Consider the following 22,032-nt stretch of genomic DNA (forward strand, 5'->3'; position numbering starts at 1 on the left):
GATATTACATTGAAAATACAAGGCAATACGTACATTTTATAATATTGCATTGAAAATATGAAAAAATCTTTACAATTTATGATATTACATCAAAAATATAAGGAAATACTTAAATTTGTTAATATTGTATTGAAAATATGAAAAAATCATTACAATTTTTCATAATGCATTGAAAATGTAAGGGAATACTTACAATTTATAATTTTTCATTTAAAATATGAAAAAATCGTTACAATTTATGATATTACATTTAAAATATAAGGGAATACTTACATTTTATGATACAAGAGAATACTTATATTTTATAATATTGCATTGAAAATATGAACAAATCCTACAATCTATGATATTACATTGAAAATATTAACAAATCCTACAATTTATGATATTACATTGAAAATATGAGGGAATACTTACATTTTATAATATTACATTGAAAATATTAACAAATCCTACAATTTATGATATTACATTTAAAATATAAGGGAATACTTACATTTTATAATATTGCATTGAAAATATTTCCAAATCCTACAATTTATGATATTACATTTAAAATATAAGGTAATACTTGCATTTTATAATATTGCATTGCAAATATGAAACAATCTTTACAATTTATGATATTACATTTAAAATATAAGGTAATACTTACATTTTACAATATTGCATTGAAAATATTTCCAAATCCTACAATTTATGATATTACATTTAAAATATAAGGTAATACTTACATTTTACAATATTGCATTGAAAATATGAAAAAATCTTTACAATTTTTGATAATGCATTGAAAATATTTCCAAATCCTACAATTTATGATATTACATTAAAAATATAAGGAAATACTTACATTTTATAATATTGTATTGAAAATATGAAAAAATCATTACAATTTATTAAAAGGCATTGCCAATATAAGGGAATACTTATATTTTTTAATATTGCATTGAAAATATCAAAAAATCCTACAATCTATGGTATAACATTGAAAATATTAACAAATCCTACAATTTATGATATTACATTAAAAAAAATAAGGGAATACTTACATTTTATAATATTACATTGAAAATATGAACAAATCCTACAATTTATTATATTACATTTAAAATATAAGGGAATACTTACATTTTATAAGATTGCATTGAAAATATTAACAAATCCTACAATCTATGATATTACATTGAAAATATAAGGGAATACTTACATTTTATAATATTGCATTGAAAAAATGAAAAAATCGTTAAATTTATGATAATACATTTAAAATATAAGGGAATACTTACATTTTATTATATTGCATTTAAAATATCAAAACAGCTTTACAATTTATTATAATGCATTGAACATATACGTGAATCCTTACAATTTACGATATTACATTAAAAATATTAGGGAATACTTACATTTTATAATATTGCAGTGAAAATATAAAAAAATCTTTACAATTTATGATAATGCATTTAAAATATAAGGGAATACTTACATTTTATAATATTTAATTGAAAATATGAACAAATCCCACGATTTAGAATATTGCACTTAAAATGAAAGGGAATACTTACATTTTACATTATTGCATTAAAAATATTAACAAATCCTACAATCTATGATATTACATTAGAAATATAAGGGAATACTTACAATTAACGATATTGCATTTAAAATATGAAAAAATATTTATAATTTATGGTTATGCATTGAAAATATAAGGGATTCCTTAAATTTATAATAATGCATTGAAAATATTAACAAATCCTACAATTTATGATATTACATTAAAAATATTAACAAATCTTTACATTTTATAATATAGCATTGAAAATATGAGGGAATACTTACAATTTGTGATAATGCATTGAAAATATAAGGAAATCCTTACAATTTATGATAGTATATTGAAAATATGAAGGAATACTTACATTTTACAATATTACATTGAAAATATGAACAAATCCTACAATTTATGATATTACATTTAAAATATTGGGAAATACTTTCATTTTATAATATTGCATTGAAAATATAAACAAATCCAACGATTTATGATATTACATTGAAAATATAAGGCAATACTTACAGTTTATAATATTGCATTGAAAATATGAACAAATATTTACAATTTATGATATTACATTAAAAATATAATGGAATATATTACATTTTATAATATTGTATTGAAAATATGAAAAAATCATTAAAATTTATGATAATGCATTGATAATATAAGGGAATCCTTACAATTTATAATATTACATTGAAAATATTAACAAATCGTACAATTTATGATATTACATTTAAAATATAAGGGAATACTTACATTTTATAATATTACATTGAACATGCGAACAAATCCTACAATTTATGATATTACATTGAAAATATAATGGAATACTTACATTTTATAATATTACATTGAAAATATGAACAAATCCTACAATTTATGATATTACATTTAAAATATAAGAGAATACTTACATTTTATAATATTGCATTGAAAATATTAACAAATCCTACAATTTATGATATTAAATTTTAAATATAAGGGAATACGTACATTTTATAATATTGCATTAAAAATATGAACAAATCCTACAATTTATGATATTACATTGAAAATATAAGGGAATGCTTACATTTTATAATATTACATTGAAAATATGAACAAATCCTACAATTTTTTTATATTCCATTTAAAATATAAGGGAATACTTACATTTTATAATATTGCATTTAAAATATAAACAAATCCGACAATTTATGATATTACATTGAAAATATAAGGGAATACTTATATTTTATAACATTGCATTGCAAACACGAAACAATCTTTACAATTTATGATATTACATTAAAAATATAAGGCAATACTTACATTTTATAATATTGTATTGAAAATATGATAAAATCATTACTAATTTATGATAAGGCATTTAAAATATAAGGGAATACTTTTATTTTATAATATTGCATTGAAAATATGAAAAAATCCTACAATCTATGATATTACATTAAAAATATTAACAAATCCTACAATTTATCATATTACATTGAAAATATAAGGGAATACTTACATTTTATAATATTACATTGAAAATATTAACAAATCCTACAATTTATGATATTACATTTAAAATATAAGGGAATACTTACATTTTATAATATTGCATTGAAAATATGAACAAATCCTACAATTAATGATATTACATTGAAAATATAAGGGAATACTTACATTTTATAATATTGCATTTAAAATGTGAAAAAATCGATACAATTTATGATATTACATTTAAAATATAAGGGAATACTTACATTTTGTGATATTGCATTTAAAATATCAAAAAAACTTTACAATTTATTATAATGCATTGAACATATACGGGAATCCTTACAATTTACGATATTGCATTGAAAATATAAGGGAATACTTACATTTTATTATATTGCATTGAAAATATTAACAGATTCTACAGTTTATGATATTATATTTCAGATATAAGGGAATACTTACATTTTATGAGATTGCAGTGAAAATATGAAAAAATCTTTATAATTTATGATAATGCATTGAAAATATAAGGGAATACTTAAATTTTATAATATTAAATTGAAAATATGAACAAATTTCACAATTTATGATATTGCATTTAAAATTAAAGGGAATACTTACATTTTATAATATTGCATTGGAAATATTAACAAATCCTACCATCTATAATATTACATTGAAAAAATAAGGGAATACTTACAATTTACGATATTGCATTTAAAATATGAAAAAATATTTATAATTTATGGTTATGCATTGAAAATATAACGGATTCCTTACAATTTACGATATTGCATTGAAAATATAAGGGATTACTTACATTTAATAATATTATATTGAAAATATTAACAAATCCTACGATTTATGATATTACATTGAAAATATAAGGGAATACTTCAATTTATAATAATGCATTGAAAATATTTACAAATCCTACAATTTATGATATTACATTGAAAATATTAACAAATTTTTACAATTTACGATATTGCATTGAAAATATGAGGGAATACTTACATTTTATAATATAGCATTGAAAATATGAGGGAATCCTTACAATTTATGATAGTATATTGAAAATATTAGGGAATACTTACATTTAATAATATTACATTGAAAATATTAACAAATCCTACAATTTATGATATTATATTTAAAATATAAGGAAATACTTTCATTTTATAATATTGCATTGAAAATATAAACAAATCCTACAATTTATGATATTACATTGAAAATATAAGGCAATACTTACATTTTATAATATTGCATTGAAAATATGAAAAAATCTTTACAATTTATGATATTACATTAAAAATATAAGGGAATACTTACATTTTATAATATTGTATTGAAAATATTAACAAATCATTACAATTTATTATAATGCATTGATAATATAAGGGAATCCTTACAATTTATAATATTACATTGAAAATATTAACAAATCGTACAATTTATGATATGACATTTAAAATATAAGGGAATACTTACATTTTATATTATTCCATTGAAAATATTAACAAATCCTACAATTTATTATATTACATTGAAAATATAAGGCAATACTTACATTTTATAATATTACATTGAAAATTTGATCAAATCCTACAATTTATGATATTACATTTAAAATATAAGGGAATACTTACATTTTATTATATTACATTGAAACGATTAACAAATCCTACAATTTATAATATTACATTTAAAATATAAGGGAATACTTACATTTTATAATATTACATTGAAAATATGAACAAATCCTACAATTTATGATATTACATTTAAAATATAAGGGAATACTTACATTTTATAATATTGCATTGAAAATATGAACAAATCCTACAATTTATGATATTACATTTAAAATATAAGGGAATACTTACATTTTATAATATTGCATTAAAAATATGAACAAATCCTACAATTTATGATATTACATTGAAAATATAAGGGAATGCTTACATTTTATAATATTACATTGAAAATATGAACAAATCCTACGATTTATAATATTACATTTAAAATATAAGGGAATAATTACATTTTATAATATCGCATTGAAAATATTAACAAATCCTACAATTTATGATAATCCATTGAAAATATAAGGGAATACTTACATTTATAATATTGCATTGCAAATATGAAACAATCTTTACAATTTATGATATTACATTTAAAATATAAGGGAATACTTACATTTTATAATATTGCATTGAAAATATGAAAAGCTCTTTACAATTTATTATAATACATTGAAAATATAAGGGAATCCTTACAATTTACGCTATTGCATTGAAAATATGAGGGAATACTTACATTTTATAATATTACATTGAAAATATGAACAAATCCTACAATTTATCATATTACATTGAAAATAAAAGGGAATACTTACATTTTATAATATCGCATTGAAAATTTGAACAAATCCTATAATTTATGATAATACATTGAAAATATAAGGGAATACTTACATTTATAATATTGCATTGCAAATATGAAACAATCTTTACAATTTATGATATTACATTTAAAATATAAGGGAATACTTACATTTTATAATATTGCATTGAAAATATGAAAAGCTCTTTACAATTAATGATAATGCATTGAAAATATAAGGGAATCCTTACAATGTATGATATTGCATTGAAAATATGGAAAAGTCCTTACAATTTTTGATATTGCATTGAAAATATAAACAAGTTCTCACAATTTATGATATTGCATTGAAAATATAAAAATTTCTTACAATCTATTATATTACATTGAAAATATGAGCAAATTCTTACAATTTATTATATTGTATTGAAAATATGAAAAAGTCCTTACAATTTATGATATTGCATTGAAAATATAAGGGAATTCTTACAATCTATGCTATTGCATTGAAAATATGAAAAAGTCCTTACAATTTATGATATTGCATTGAAAATATAAAAAAGTTCTTACAATGTATTATATTGAATCGAAAATATTAAAAAGTTCTTACAATTTATGATATTACATTGAAAATATGAACAAATCCTTACAATGTATGATATTACAGTGAAAATATGAAAAAGTCCTTACAATTTATGATATTGCATTGAAAATATAAAAAAGTTCTTACAATCTATGATATTACATTGAAAATAATAACAAATCCTTACAATTTATGATATTGTATTGAAAATATGAAAAAGTCCTTACAATTTATGATATTGCATTGAAAATATAAACAAATCCTTACGATCTATGATATTACATTGAAAATATGAACAAATCGTTACACTTTATAGTATTTTTTTAATTCGAGTTTCACCCCAAACAATGCACAGTGGCACTTTGAAGCAGAGGGCTACTATCCGGGACTTAATTTTCAGCGGCATTATGAAGGGATATGAGTAGAATGATGTTGGTTCACATTACACTTGAACTTCTGCATATCAATACATTTGGGAAAGCAGAATCCCGGAAGGAAGTTCCAAAGACCTGCAGCTCTGGGGAACAGGCAGAGGGATGCAACATCTCATCGATGGGACAGAGGCTCAAGCCTAGATGACAATTCAGGACCTATCAGGTTGGCGACTCTCTTTTGAACTCTGTCCAGGAGCGAGAGACAAGCAGCAGAGGCACCAGCCCAGATGTGACAACAGTACTCCATACATGGGCGAATGGTGGCCTTATAGAGGTACAGGATACTTTCAGGCGTAAGTAGTTTTCTAGCACGGTAGAGGGAGTCAACCTTCCTTACAGCACGCTTGGCAAGCTCTCAATGTATCTATTCCAGTTCATATTCCCTGTAAACGTTAGGCCGAGGAGTTTAAAAGAAGTACTTTCAAGCAATGTGTTCTTGGCCATTGCTATTGATGGTAGAGAAGGTTTCTTGTAGTTATTGAAGGAAACAAGCTTAGTCTTAGCACCATTGAATATGACCATCCATTTTTGTCCCCATTCCACTAAAGATTGGAGGTCATCCTCTAGTGTTTCTGCCATTTTCTTGGATATGTGTTCATTTGTTTTCCCCTCATATCTGTTATAGAGAGTGGTGTCATCGGCAAATATACCCATCTCCGAAACAATTTTATCAGGGAGGTCATTTATGAATATCTGGAATAATAGAGGTCTAAGGATAGACCCCTGAGGTACTCCCGTATTTATATCATATTGTTTAGATGTACGGCCCTCGAGGACAACTTGGATTTTTTTCTTACTTAAGAAGGATTTAATTACATTATGAATTCTTCCAGTGATTCCATATCATCTAATTTTCCTTAGAAGACCATCGTGCCATACCCTGTCAAAAGCTTTAGATATATCGAGAACCACCGCTCTACCCTCCCCTGTTTTATCCAATGAACGGTATATACGTTCAGAAACTACAGTTAAGATATCTGTTGTTGAACGGGCTTGCCTGAATCCATATTGACTGTCAGTCAGGAGTTAAGCAGGTGTTAGGTGCTGGACTAGGGCTTGATTAACTAAGGACTCAAATATTTTGGCGAAAAGCAGGAGGAGGATAATGGGGCGATAATTTAGTGGGTCAGTTCTTTCACCAGAATTCTTGAAGACTGGTACCACAGAAGCGGTTTTCCAGCAGTCGGCAGTGGAAATATAAGGGAATCCTTACAATTTATGATATTGCATTGAAAATATGAACAAATCCTTAAAATTTATGCGATTGCATTTACAATTTAGGCCAATCTTTATAATTCATGCTATTGCATTTAAAATATAAGCAACTCCATAGAATTTATTCTGTTGCATTTAAAATAAAGCTAAATCCTTATTTATGCTGTTGCATTATAGATATAAGAATATCCTTATAATTTATGATGTTGCATTTAAAATAAGCAAATACATATAATTTATGATATTACATTTAAAATATAGAAAAGTGCTTATAATATATGGTATTGTATTAAAAATATAAGCAAGTCCTTATAATTTATGCTATTGCATTTAAAATATGCAATTTCTTATAATTTATGCTATTGCATTTGAAATATAATATATATATGTGTGTGTGTGTGTGTGTGTGTGTGTGTGCTATTGCATGTAGAATATCTGAAAATCCTCACAATTAATGCTATTCCATTTAAAATATAGGAAAATACTTATTTAGCTATCGTCTTCAAATATATGCAAGTCTTTATAATTTATGCAAGTGCTTTTATAAGCAAATCCTTTTAATTTATGCAATTGCATTTTAAATAAAAACAAATCCTTATAATTTATGCTATTACATTTAAAGTGTAGGTAAGTCCTTATAATCTATATTCTTGCATTTAAAAGATAAGCGAGTCGTTATAATGCATACATTACATACATTTGAAATATGGAAAAATTCTTTCAATTGATGCTAATGCATTTATGAAATAGCCAAATTCTTATATCGCATTTAAAATATATGCAAATCCTATTTTACACTATTGCATTTAAAATAAAGCCCAGCCATTATTTAAAGTATGGGATAATGCTTCAAATTTTTGCTATTGCATTTCAAATATAAGAAAATCCTTATATTTTATGCTATTGCATTTTAAAAATGCAAATTCTAATAATTTTTTCCTGTAATCTTGGGTTTCCTTAATGAAACTGGCTTTTGCTTCGGACCGCATTTTACCATCTTGAGTGAACAATGCTAGAGGGGTTTTTCTACATTCATGTTCTCCGATGAAACTGATATCAACATTTCCTCCACTGTCAATCACCCAAGTTATTCGTAGCAGCGCATATACTTCTTCACTTTTTCTGAGGCAGATTTAATCTTTGGCTTCTGGTTCTGCGTATAGAAAGTTGTGGGATTAACCTTTGCAGTTGAGGACTTGGTACTTTCCACAGCATTGTTCAGTGCTTCTACTCTATTCAAATATAGTAAAATCTTCATATTTGATGCCATTGCATTTAAAACGAGGGGAATCTTCATAATTAATGCTAATTGCATTTAAAATATAATAAATCATTATAATTTATGCTATTGCATTCAAAATGAAAGCAAGCGTTACAATTTATATTATGGCAATTAAAATATAGACAAATTCTTATATTTTATCTTATTGCATTTAAAATATAGGCAAGCCTTAAGGATAAAAAATCTAGTTCTCATAAGTTATTTTCTTGTATGGAAAATATAGGCGAATGCTTTAAATTTATGCTCTCGCATTTAAAATATAAGCAAATCCTTACAGTTAATGCTTAAGTATTTAAAATATAAGCAAATCCTTATAATTAATGCTTGTGTATTTAAAATATAGGTCAATCCTTTCTATGTATGCTATTTCATTTAAAATACAGGTAAATCCCTATAATTGATGCTATTGCCTTTTAGATACGTACAACTCATAACTTTTGCTATTGCATTTCAAAATATAGGTAATTCTTTATAACTACTGCTTCATTGAAAACATAGGCAAATCTAGTCAATTTATGCTATTGCATTTAAAATATTGACAAATCCTTACAATTTATGCTATTGCATTTAAAATATTGACAAATCCTTACAATTTATGCTATTGCATTTAAAATATTGACAAATCCTTACAATTTATGCTATTGCATTTAAGATATTGACAAATCCTTACAATTTATGCTATTGAATTAAAAATATTTACAAATCCTTACAATTTATACTATTGAATTTAAAATATTGACAAATCCTTACAATTTATACTATTGAATTTAAAATATTGACAAATCCTTACAATTTATACTATTGCATTTAAAATATTGACAAATCCTTACAATTTCTGCTATTGCATTTAAAATATTGACAAATCCTTAGAATTTATGCTATTGCATTTAAAAAAAAAAGCAAATTCTTATAATTTACGCATTTTTTAAAATACAGGCAAATCCTTAACATTTATTTTATTGCATTTTAAATATAGGCAAATTCTAATAATTTACACAATTGCATTAAAATATAGGCAAATTTTAATTTATGCTATTGCATGTAAAATATTGGCGACTCAATTTATGCAATTGGATTTAAGATATAAACCAGTCCTTATAACTTATTACATTGCATTAAAAATACAGGCCAATCCTTGTAATTTATGCTATTGAACTTAAAATGTAGGCAAATCCTTATATTTAAGGCTATAGCATTTAAAATATTAGGAAATACTTATTTCTATCACTATTAAATTAAAAGCAAATCCTCATAATTTATGCTATTGCATTTTAAATATAGCCAAATCGTTAAATTTATGCATTTCAAACATGAAAACAATCCGTATGGCTTGTTATTGCATTTAAAATAAAAGCAAATCCTTATAATTTATGCTATTGCATTTAAAATATAAGCAAATCTTCATATTTTATGCTATTATTTTTAAAATATTTAAAATATAGTACAATCCTAATATTTAACGCAAGTGCATTTAAAATATAGACAAACCATTACAATTTATGCTGTTGTATTAGAAATATATACCTATCCTTATAAATTATGCTATTTCAATTAAGATATAGGTTAACTCTTATGAAAATTATTATAAATGGAGCCAAATCCTAATAATTTACGCAATAGCATTTAAAATATAGATTAATCCTCATAATGTATTTAAGATAAAAACTATTCCCATAATTTACGCATTTGTATACAGGCAAATTTGATATTTTATAGTTACTGCATTTTTAATATTGGCACATCCTTATACTGTTTGCTCTTGTATTTAAAATATAAGGAAAGTCTTATAATTCATGCTATTGCATTAAAAATGTGCAAATTCTTATAATATTCTATTGAATATTAAATATGGGCAAATCCTTATATTGTAGGCTATTGCCTTTAAACAATAGGAAAATCCTTATAATTAAATCGATTGCATTTAAAATATAGTTAAAACATACTTTTTTATTGCAAATCCTTATAATTTATGCAGTTTCTATTAAGTATAGCCAAATTCTTATAATTTATGCAGTTTCAATTAAGTATAGCCAAATTCTTATAATTCATGCAGTTTCAATTAAGTATAGCAAAATTCTTATAATTCATGCAGTTTCAATTCAGTATAGCCAAATTCTTATAATTTATGCAGTTTCAATTAAGTATAGCCAAATTCTTATAATTTATGCAGTTTCAATTAAGTATAGCCAAATTCTTATAATTTATGCAGTTTCAATTCAGTATAGCCAAATTCTTATAATCTACGCAATCTGTATTTAAAATATAACTAAATCCTCCTAAATTATGCTAATGCATCTAAGATATAAACTACCCGTCATAACTTATGCTCTTATATTCAAAATACAGGAAAATTCTGATAATGTGTAGTTATTGCATTTTAAATGTAGGCATCCTTATTATGTGTGCTCTTGTATTAAAAATAGAAGACAAACCTTATTAATCACGCTTTTGTATTGAAAAATAGACAAATACTTATAATATATTCCCTGTCTTATCAAATATAAGAAAATCCTTACGATTTATGCTATTGCATTTAAAATATAAGCAAATTGTTACTATTTATGCTGTTTCTTTTAAATATAAGCAAATCTTTAAAATGTATGCTATTGGCATTCAAATGTATATGCAAACTTTTATTATTTTTGCAGTTGTATTTAAAATATAGGCAACTCTTTATAACTTATGCGGTTTGATTTTAATATATAGAAATATTTTTATACTTTATATTTTCGCATTTAAAATATAGGCAAATGCTTATAATTTATGCTATACCATTTTAAATAGAAGCAAATCCTTATTCTTATAATTTACGCAATTTCATTTAAAAATATGTAAATCTCTATAATTAATGTAAATTCATCTAAGTCTTTATAAAATATTCTATTGCATTTAAAATATAGAACAATCCTTATAATTTTTGCTACCGACTTTCAAATATTGGCAAATCTTTATAATTTATGCTATTGCATTTGAAATAAAAGTAAATTCTTATTATTTATGCTTGTCTATCTTAATTATAGGTACATCCTAATAATTGCATTTAAGATATATACCAGTCCTCATAACTAATATTATTGATTATAAAATATAGGCAAATGCCTATATAAATCATTATTTGTTTTGTTGCATTTTCAATATAAACAAATCATTATTTGTTCTGTTGTATTTTAAATATAGACAAATCATTATTTGTTCTGTTGCATTTTAAATATAGACAAGTCATTATTTGTTCTGTTGAATTTTAAATATAGACAAATCATTATTTGTTCTGTTGAATTTTAAATATAGACAAATCATTATTTGTTCTGTTGCATTTTAAATATAGACAAATCATTATTTGTTCTGTTGAATTTTAAATATAGACAAATCATTATTTGTTCTGTTGCATTTTAAATATAGACAAATCATTATTTGTTCTGTTGAATTTTTAATATAGACAAATCATTATTTGTTCTGTTGAATTTTAAATATAGACAAATCATTATTTGTTCTGTTGAATTTTAAATATAGACAAATCATTATTTGTTCTGTTGCATTCTAAATATAGACAAATCATTATTTGTTCTGTTGAATTTTAAATATAGACAAATCATTATTTGTTCTGTTGCATTTTAAATATAGACAAATCATTATTTGTTCTGTTGCATTTTAAATATAGACAAATCATTATTTGTTCTGTTGAATTTTAAATATAGACAAATCATTATTTGTTCTGTTGAATTTTAAATATAGACAAATCATTATTTGTTCTGTTGAATTTTAAATATAGACAAATCATTATTTGTTCTGTCGCATTTTAAATATAGACAAATCATTATTTGTTCTGTTGAATTTTAAATATAGACAAATCATTATTTGTTCAGTGAATTTTCAATATAGACAAATCATTATTTGTTCTGTCGCATTTTAAATATAGACAAATCATTATAATTTAAGCTTTTGTAATGTTCAATGTAATAAATATGCGAATAAAATGTATACGTTGTGCAGATTATTCTCTTGTTGGCATTCTATTTCGTTCAGTAACAGAAACACTAACTTTATTTTCAAATAATAACCTATGTATATTTTTCAAATATGTCCTTTTGAGAAAGGCCTGAAATAAAGACGAAACGTCGAAAAATATTTAAACAATTTTCGGTTTTCCTTTATTCTCTTATATATATATATATATATATATATATATATATATATATATATATATATATATATATATAGCGTTGAGCCTTACGAGTCCCAGACATTTATTTAAATGTTGATTTTCGACTCGTGCAAAAGCCTTCATCAGAAAAATACGGACAATACTTTTACATGTTGTCACTCAGTTTCTATTCTATCGAAGATGAAATTATTGATGTTGGATTCCAGTTGTTTTGTGCTCTGGCATGCATATGTGAGTTAATAGTAAAAGTGTTTTCACTGCTTGAATCATGGATAAAGTAGTTTTATCGGTATTTAATAAATTTCCGGGTTCGTTTATATCCTATTAGTCATGTAAAAGTTATATCATTTGATATTATTCGATAGTTCTTTTAAGAATAACTTTGGTAATTTGTCTCGATGAATTTACTCCGTATGTGGGTTTTAATAATAAAAGTGAATTTAAATACTAATATGAATTTTAAAGTTAACAATTCAAATCAGTATTGAGTTCAGTTATTAGCAATAGATGACATGTTTTTACGGTCGCTTTCATTTGAAGTCATCTGTGTATAAATATATCGTCATTTACTTGTAATGTTCTCGAAAATCTGCATTCAACTGGGTATTTTCGTAACATTACACCTTTGTTGATATTAGTAATGGTGAGTGTAAGAAGACGAGATTAAGTTCGTATTTTTCAACTTTTTCATTTTTAGTATTCAACAATTTTTTTTCATCCAACGTTTTTGAATGCATTATTATGATTCCCATATATTTTATCCAAATAAGATAATCAATTTTAATCAATTTTAATCAATTATCGCAATTTAAATTTTAAATCAACTGCTGATCATACATATTCGTTTACTTAAAACACTCTAGAAATCTGTGAATTTTGTAATTCTTAATTTGATATTCTTAGTAATGAATTTCATTTTGATTAAAATAAGTGCTTTTTATTGAAATTCAACGATTTGTTAGTTGCATTCAATGAATTATTTCATCCAACGTTTTTAGAGAGTATTGTCATTATTCTTACATTTTTATGGTTTCTTGATTAGTTTTTATTCTTGTTTTCTCTCCCAATAATATCAATAATATGTCCTTTGGTGAACTAATGTAAAGTCTCTGGGGATTTGCTTGATCTATGCCATTTACTGAAATACGTGTAAGATGCAGTAATTTAAACAATATGAATGTGAATTAAGTGTATATTTCCGTTATTTTGAAATGCTTCATAGTTATATATGCCCTGAAAGTGTAATTCCATTTTCATTGAACTTAATAAACCGTTGCAATTTAAAGATAGCTTTATTGAATATATACATATATGTGCATATGTATATATGCGTATATGTATATATGCATATATACATGTGCATACTATATGTGCTTACATGCATACACATGTGCATACATGTATGTGAATACAGTTTTACCTACAGACACTAGAGTTTCATGCTTTTTCATTTATCAGTGTATCAAGTGATATATATATATATATATATATATATATATATATATATGTGTGTGTGTGTGTGTGTGTGTGTGTGTGTGTGTGTGTGTGTGTGAGAGAGAGAGAGAGAGAGAGAAAGAGAGAGAGAAAGAGAGAGAGATACAAAATATGAAATGAAAGCCAGAGAACGGGTTATAATTTAAACTCTAAAAACAAGTTTTTTCGCATGGTTCAACTCTCCCAGTTTTTATCATAAAATATTACATTGAACTTCTGTAAAATTATAAATATTATAACTACAATGTAGAAAATCAACACTTGACATTGTTTGTCTGTATGTACATACGTTTAAAAATATGTTTCACTATTACTCCAAAGTAAAGTAATTATGATGTTTGTCTATAAACATATAGACTTTATCAATTACAATGAAGATTGAAGAACAGGTCACTGATATCAAACAGAGACTAACCAAACTTTATATGATGTTCAGCTAAATGTAGGTACGTAATATATACTTTTTAAATGAAATTAGCAGGGGCGCCCGGCGTATCCCGGTCGTAAAAAAAATGCTTGAATATGATATTTTAATTTATGCAGATTTCGTACATATTATTATAGAGCCAATTTGCTGTCGATTCATGCATATTATAAAGTTGTTTTTAAAAAAATATATGTATCGATATGAATTGGGTGCATCAGCTTGAACCGAAACCAAAACTTTTGGAGAAAATAATATATAACTTGAGTTCCTTCAGCTGTAATTGAAATCGAAACCCAAACGAAGAATTCTCGGTAAAATTAATATTACAAGAAATAGAAAATCAAAACTAGGGCTATGACAAGAGAATATTGTTTGCATTTTTTTACTCTCAAGTATATATCAGTTAATATATTATGTTTTATATAGTGATGTGGTTTTCAATTAACTGTGTGTAACTGTCGAATATATAGCCGAGAGTGAAAACAAGAAACGAATATTCTATTGTCGTAAGCCTAGTCATAACAATTAAACGACAGACACTTGGAAGAAAACTGATTTAAGCGTGATACTCAAAATGGCACGCTATCGTATTACTATAGAGATTATTAATATTAACTTGTTTCTACTATCTTTTGCAGGTTGATTAAATGTTTTTCAAAGAAAAACCGTTGTAAGAGACGATGAAGTTGGAACAGATTTTAAATGCAATAATTCTCGTCAGTCTGCATTTTCCATTGACAAAATCAGAAAATATTTTGTTTCTATCTTTACCATACTACAGCCATATCAACCCAATGGTGAGAGTAGCTGAAAAATTGACAAAATTTGGCCATACCAGCTACGTCGGCATTTCTGAGGAATTTAATGGAAAGTTTGGTCCAATAACAAAAGACGTTAATTATTTCATCATCGAGGATTTTCCCGAGTTCGAGATATTCAACCTATATATGTTTGAGGTGCTACGGTTTCGAAGCAACCCTCCGCTCAAGAAAGCAATGGCGGCATACCATAGACTATGTGATCGCTATCTTCTTAACGACGAACTCTTTTTACAGTTAAAATCTTTCAATGTTTCCCTCGTCGTTGTAGATGCAAACTTTTTGAGCAACTGTCTAGTTGTTTTGGCATATAAACTGGATGTACCATTTATCCTTCAAGGGTTACACAACCAGATCAACATACATCGAACACCATGGGCAATTTCAGTTCTTTCATTTGTACCGATCGGCCCGGCTGTAGCAACTTCATTTAAAGAAAGAATCTCTAATGTGTTCTTTAATTTACTACAGTATATTAGACCAGCCGAAGGATCCCCTGGTAGAAAGATAAAAGACTATGCACCCGAACGAGCAGATATTTCATTTGATGATCTTATACGGCAAACAAAACTTTACATTGTAGATGCTGACTTGCATCTGAATTCGCCATTTCCGGCGCTTCCAAATACGAAATACATAGGAGGAATAGCCCTACGCCCGGCAATACCGCTGAGGGGAAATTTTCTGGATTTTGTTAAAGCTTCTAAAAATGGAGTTATTGTTGTGTCTCCGGGAACTGTTGTCGGTCCCGATTGGGATGTTTACGCTAATAAAATGGCCGAAGCGTTTAGTAAGGTTAAATACGATGTCGTCTGGAAACAATCAAATTCTTCTTATTCCCGCCAAAATATACTCCTAACAAAATGGCTGCCTCAGAACGATCTTCTTGCTCATCCAAATACTAAATTATTCATCACACACTGCGGGAATAGTGGGAGATATGAAAGTCTTTATCACGCTGTCCCGGTCATTAGCTTTCCAGTGATTGCGGATCAGTTCTTTAATAGTGAAGGGATGAAATTGAAAGGTTTCGGGATTTCAATGGATCTTTATAATTTCACAGTAGACGAGTTGGTTGAAAATATTAAGGAGGTGATTGAGAATCCAAAGTACAAGAAAAACATTGCAAAGGCCAGCGAGTTATTTCGATCTAAACGACAACTTCCATCTGAAAAAGTTGGGAATCTTATAAACAAGATCGTGAAATATGGAGGCGACCATTTGCGATCAGAACTTCAGAATATTCCGTTGTATCAATTTCTTATGCTAGATATTTTGGCCGTTGTTTTCGCGGCCATTTTCTTTGTTTTGTTTGTGACGGTTTATTTGGCGCGCAAATGTTTTGCATTTGTCTGTAGAAAGAAAAAGGCAAAAAGAGAATAAGATTACATTATTTATTTATTTTGGACTGATTTATTCATCTTTTTCGTTGCCATTTTCACAAAGTTCGGACGATTGCATTTTTCAGAATATTAATGATACCTACATATGTTAATAAATAAACAAGACAATCCTGTTTCCTTTTTAAATCGAAAAATGGCACTGATAGAATCGTTATCATCATTCACAACCTATTCCACAATTTAACCTTGCCATATACAAATAAACTCTAATCAAGTCCAATACGCTAATCTTGTCTAATATGTTGCAGTCGTGAATGTTCAACGGTTTTTTTTTTGTTTGTTTTTGTTTATAAGGTAGTTCGATGATATATTTAATTGTAATTCATTGTGATGAGTATTATTTATTATTTTTTATTTATTGCGGACTATTATCCTCATTTTTTCTTAGTTGTTTCACGACGTTTCAGTCAACTACTCCTCTGGCCTTCATCAGGTGGTAATCGCGACGGATAGGAACTTTGAATCTCCTGACAGCATTCACTGCAATTACTGCCTTCCGCAGTTGTTGTCGTCTCATCACGTTTTGGCCAAGTAAGCCCTTGGCCGGTTTTGGGTAGGATTGAAACCGCTATCTTCAGACAATTCTCACCTGGAACTGTAGATATTCAACGTCTCTATCAACTGTACCACGGGCCACGAAACATGACCACAATTGACTCATCGAGTTTGCTTATAGCAAGACAATCTGGCGTTACTCGTTATTAGAAATAGCGTTACATTGTCAAATGGGTCAGTTAAATCAAATAGCGATAAAACAAAGATTCTTGGATATCCGTGGCGGAATTTAGTGAACATATCCTGTATAGATAGAAGTTTACTTGTACCGAATATGATTATGTTGCAGAAAAGAGTATGAATTGTATTAACGATTCTATGAGTAAGTTCCATTTTATTTAACTCACCCTGTCGTATTAAACTTTTACGCTCTCACGAGGCTTTCGACTGGGCCGACGGAATTGGCTAGTTTAATTTAAATTGGTCTTGGAAGTAGTGTGGCACACAAATACAGTTGGAAAATGTTTAAACAATCGCACTGGAGTAATTGATAAAATAGCACCTTGTATTCAAATAATTGTATTCAATTTATACATTAAATACGTCATCTATTTACAAAAGAATAAATAGCATTTAAAATCGTAATTCTCATATAAGAACTTTTAAATTAAAAATGCATGGCATTCAACTGAATGTCTCCTAATTAGCCGTTCGGTAAATGACTCACAAAAGATTGTCTTATATTTTCTTAAACTGTCAATTACTTTCAAACATTCTTCAATAAAAATTGATCAATTATGTTTTTTTTTGTTTGTTTTTTTTGTTTGTTTGTTTTTTGTGTTTTATTTTTCGAAATTTTACATTTTTCAACACAAACTAAGAATCAAATCAGCTCGCAGTCAACACCAGGGTGCTTTCACCTTAATGTTGTGGCCCTATCTAGACAAGACCAAAACATTGGCAACGTATTGATTCAAAAAAAAGGGCCCACAAGAATCTCCTTTGGATAAACGACTAACTTCTGTTCGACAAACTTGGATTTTTCAACCTCCTTTGTAAAAGTAAAGATTGGCTCCACAAAGTTTTTTTAACAACGAAGAATTTCACCTGAGAAAAAGTGTATTTTTCAAAATGCTGTAAGTAGAAAAAATCTACAATGCGGTCTATGACTAAAGAATTGACCGAATTCATTTCTAACTTTTGGTTTGTGCAAGTCATGCAAACTTTTGAAAGTTGAAATAAGACATTTTGAGTTTGTATTACTGTACACATAGATTCGAAAAAGTTGTCAAAAAAAAAAACAAATACATAACAAATTTTATCAAAGGCAAGATAAGTTTCATTTTTTACGTAATTGGATATGTTTTTAGTGTTTTTATTTAATGTAACATGTTTATTCAGCTCAGAAAACAATGTGTTTACCGATGTACTGGAGAGTTAAAAATGGCGCCGACTCTCTTTTGACACGGTAAGTTTGGGAAAAGGAGTTATAAAAAAAAACTAGACAAAATACTGTTAGAAACTATCCCAATATGTTACCGTTACAAAGGCTGACATACATTCGGTGATTTTTAAACAGTATTTTGTATATTTTAGATTTTTAATTCCTTTTCCCAAACTTACCGTGTCATAGAGAGAATCGGGCGCCATTTTTAATTTTCCAATACATCGATAAATACTGTATGTTTTCCGAACTGAATAAACATGTTACACTAAATAAAAACACTAAAACATATCCAGTTTTTGGCAACTGTATATATCTTTATATAATCTTTCGAACATTATTTTCTTTAAAACTTAGAAGCTTTCAATCCGGGCGCTAACCAGCAATGTTATATAAAATTATTTTGCTAATACTTTCCCTGAAGAAAAAAAAGCCAAACATTTTAAACTTCATTGAATAAAGAAGCAAATCACTTCATCGTGTGTCCATTGTTTTATAAACAACGGAAATTTTTTGTAAATCATAATTTGCTACATTTTAACTCCCCACTCTCACACATGCCATATATATATATATATATATATATATATATATATATATATATATATATATATATGTGTGTGTGTGTGTGTGTGTGTGTGTGTGTGTGTGTGTGTGTGTGTGTGTGTTAATTTTAAAATTCTGCTAATCCATTGATTTGGTGAACATTTCATAGTTTTATATTCGTTTTTCCATTTGTTGTTGTAATTCCTGTAAGAATGGGAGTAAAAAATAGCCATCGTAATCTTTAAAAATATAATTTTCTTTTTTTTTATTTAGTTTAGTTTAATAATTTTAATGTTCACCCGTGTGTTTTTTAATGAGTAGTCTATACTCATTTATTTCAATTTCGCATAATAATTATTAGTATATGAATGTTAGGGAAAATAGTGCAATAAAAAATTAGTTGTGAAATGTGTTTTATTTGACCTTGGCGTCCAGATTGATATGCTTCACTAACGATGAGCTTGGCTTATTATGTGGAATGCGACTCTGACTGTGTAAAATGATTTTCACATCTTGTCTTGTTCGTGCGCTTATGTTTCAAATGGCGACTTGAATGACCTAATTTGACATGTTTAGTTTATTGCTGCGTCGATTGCCTGTTGCAAGAGTAAAACAAATGATTCGCATGTTCAAACATGTGTCTGTCAATTGTCACTCCTATAAATAGAAAGAATTGTGTTTGTGCTTTTACATACAGAGTAAAAAGAATATGGAAGTATAGAAAGTGGATCTTCGATTTAGTTTCGGCAACTTTCGCCTTTATTATAATCCCTCACATTCCGTAAGCAATTTTTCTGAGAAAGGTGGAAGAATTGCTGTTTTTCGGATTGAAATGTGTCCATATAACATTTATCGTTTATACCTTGATTCATATATATGTCAGATAATTAACGCTGTTTAAAGTTAATTCGTTATTATCGATTTATCAATTCAATGATATTTTTAAAATAGTTTATATTGGTAGTTATTTATTGTTTATAGAATAAAGTGTAACAATGGGCTTAGCTGAGGATGTTTACATAAATTAGCTAAGTTAAATATAAACAAAATAACCTTGGATAGGCGTACGTGGCGGAAAGGTCATGTTAAGGGGACGTGTCTTTTAGTTAGTTACGTCACTGGAACTGAGGTGAAGAGGTCAGGAAGGTTAGAGTTGGAGTTTGATCACGAGAGTGAACAGGTGGGAGAGTTGGAGCTTGGTCACGGGAGTGAACAGACGGCCAGGAAGCGTGGCTGGGTAGAACAAACATGTAAACAAGAAAGGCAGACTCTTTGTGAATGCCATTTGAGACAACTGAAATAAATTTATATTTAAAAATATGAAGTGGTGTTCTGTGGTTTTACAAAAGAAGGAAGAACAGATGTCTCAATTGGATGGTGTTGGTCATTTCATGTTTCGTCACAGAGCTCAGCAGGAAAATAGAGGGTATGAAACATATATTCTTCTTATAAAAAATGATACCTTATGTAATATGAACTGTAATATATACCCGTGTGATAACTCTGATATAACATGACTTACACGTTGATATCATATCCTCCTGGCTAAACAACAATACATACGATTTATACGTTTAAAACGGGTGTTATAACAACAAAAATATCATCCTTCTAATGCAATATAACATACAACTGTTTTAATATTGTTTCACCTGACTATATATATATATATATATATATATATATACTCGGGGTTTTTTTATATTCAAAAGTAATGGACTAATGAATTCAACGAGGTTGTTAGATAGTGCTCAATAAAAAGAGCTGATAATACTTGTTTATTGTTATATAAACATGCTCACATCCCGCTGCTACAAATAGCCACTTGTTTCAATCAAACAACAGATATCATCAGGCAGCGACTTGACTATTCAAAAGTTCAATGAATAATGGATTTTTATTTTAGGTAGGAACTCTTTAGAAGTTGGAGTTAAAAAACTTAAAACACAGGACTTTAATTAAATAAAAAAGTAAAAAGGGAGAGGCAATTTAAATAAAGTTAAAAAATTACAATGGGGAGAGAGTGATTGAGAAGAGGAAAAAGGAATAGAGACAGAAATAGAGAAAGAAAATATAGAGAAAACAAAATAGAGAGAAAAAGAAGAGAGAAAAAAAAATATATATATATACATATATACATATATATATATATATATATATACACACATATATATATATACATACATATACATAACATATATATGATATGGAGAAGAAAAGAAAAAAGAAATAAATGGTTATAATAAAGAGAATAAAAACTAGAAGGAAAAGGAAAGAATAATGAGA

At 26.8% G+C, this 22,032-nt stretch overlaps 2 protein-coding genes across 4 annotated transcripts in view; both read left to right on the forward strand.

The window, feature by feature from the left end:
• LOC145256420 (UDP-glucuronosyltransferase 2B20-like) overlaps positions 1–18,556 on the forward strand; it is a 154,172-nt gene extending 135,616 nt beyond the window's left edge. For all 3 annotated transcript variants that reach the window (XM_080115300.1, XM_080115301.1, XM_080115299.1), the window contains one exon: positions 15,679–18,556. In XM_080115300.1, coding sequence (XP_079971426.1) covers positions 15,721–17,241 — 1,521 coding nt within the window. In that variant the 5' untranslated portion in view covers positions 15,679–15,720 and the 3' untranslated portion in view covers positions 17,242–18,556. The remainder of the gene's footprint in view (positions 1–15,678) is intronic.
• Positions 18,557–18,628: 72 nt separating this feature from the next.
• LOC145256422 (UDP-glucuronosyltransferase 1A3-like) overlaps positions 18,629–22,032 on the forward strand; it is a 56,392-nt gene continuing 52,988 nt past the window's right edge. Inside the window, exon 1 of the mRNA XM_080115307.1 lies at positions 18,629–18,892. The gene's annotated coding sequence lies outside the window, so the exon portion shown is untranslated. The remainder of the gene's footprint in view (positions 18,893–22,032) is intronic.

This window comes from Euprymna scolopes, chromosome 32, assembly GCF_053919585.1.
Source record: "Euprymna scolopes isolate OS-2025 chromosome 32, ASM5391958v1, whole genome shotgun sequence".
Taxonomy (NCBI): Eukaryota; Metazoa; Mollusca; class Cephalopoda; order Sepiida; family Sepiolidae; genus Euprymna; species Euprymna scolopes.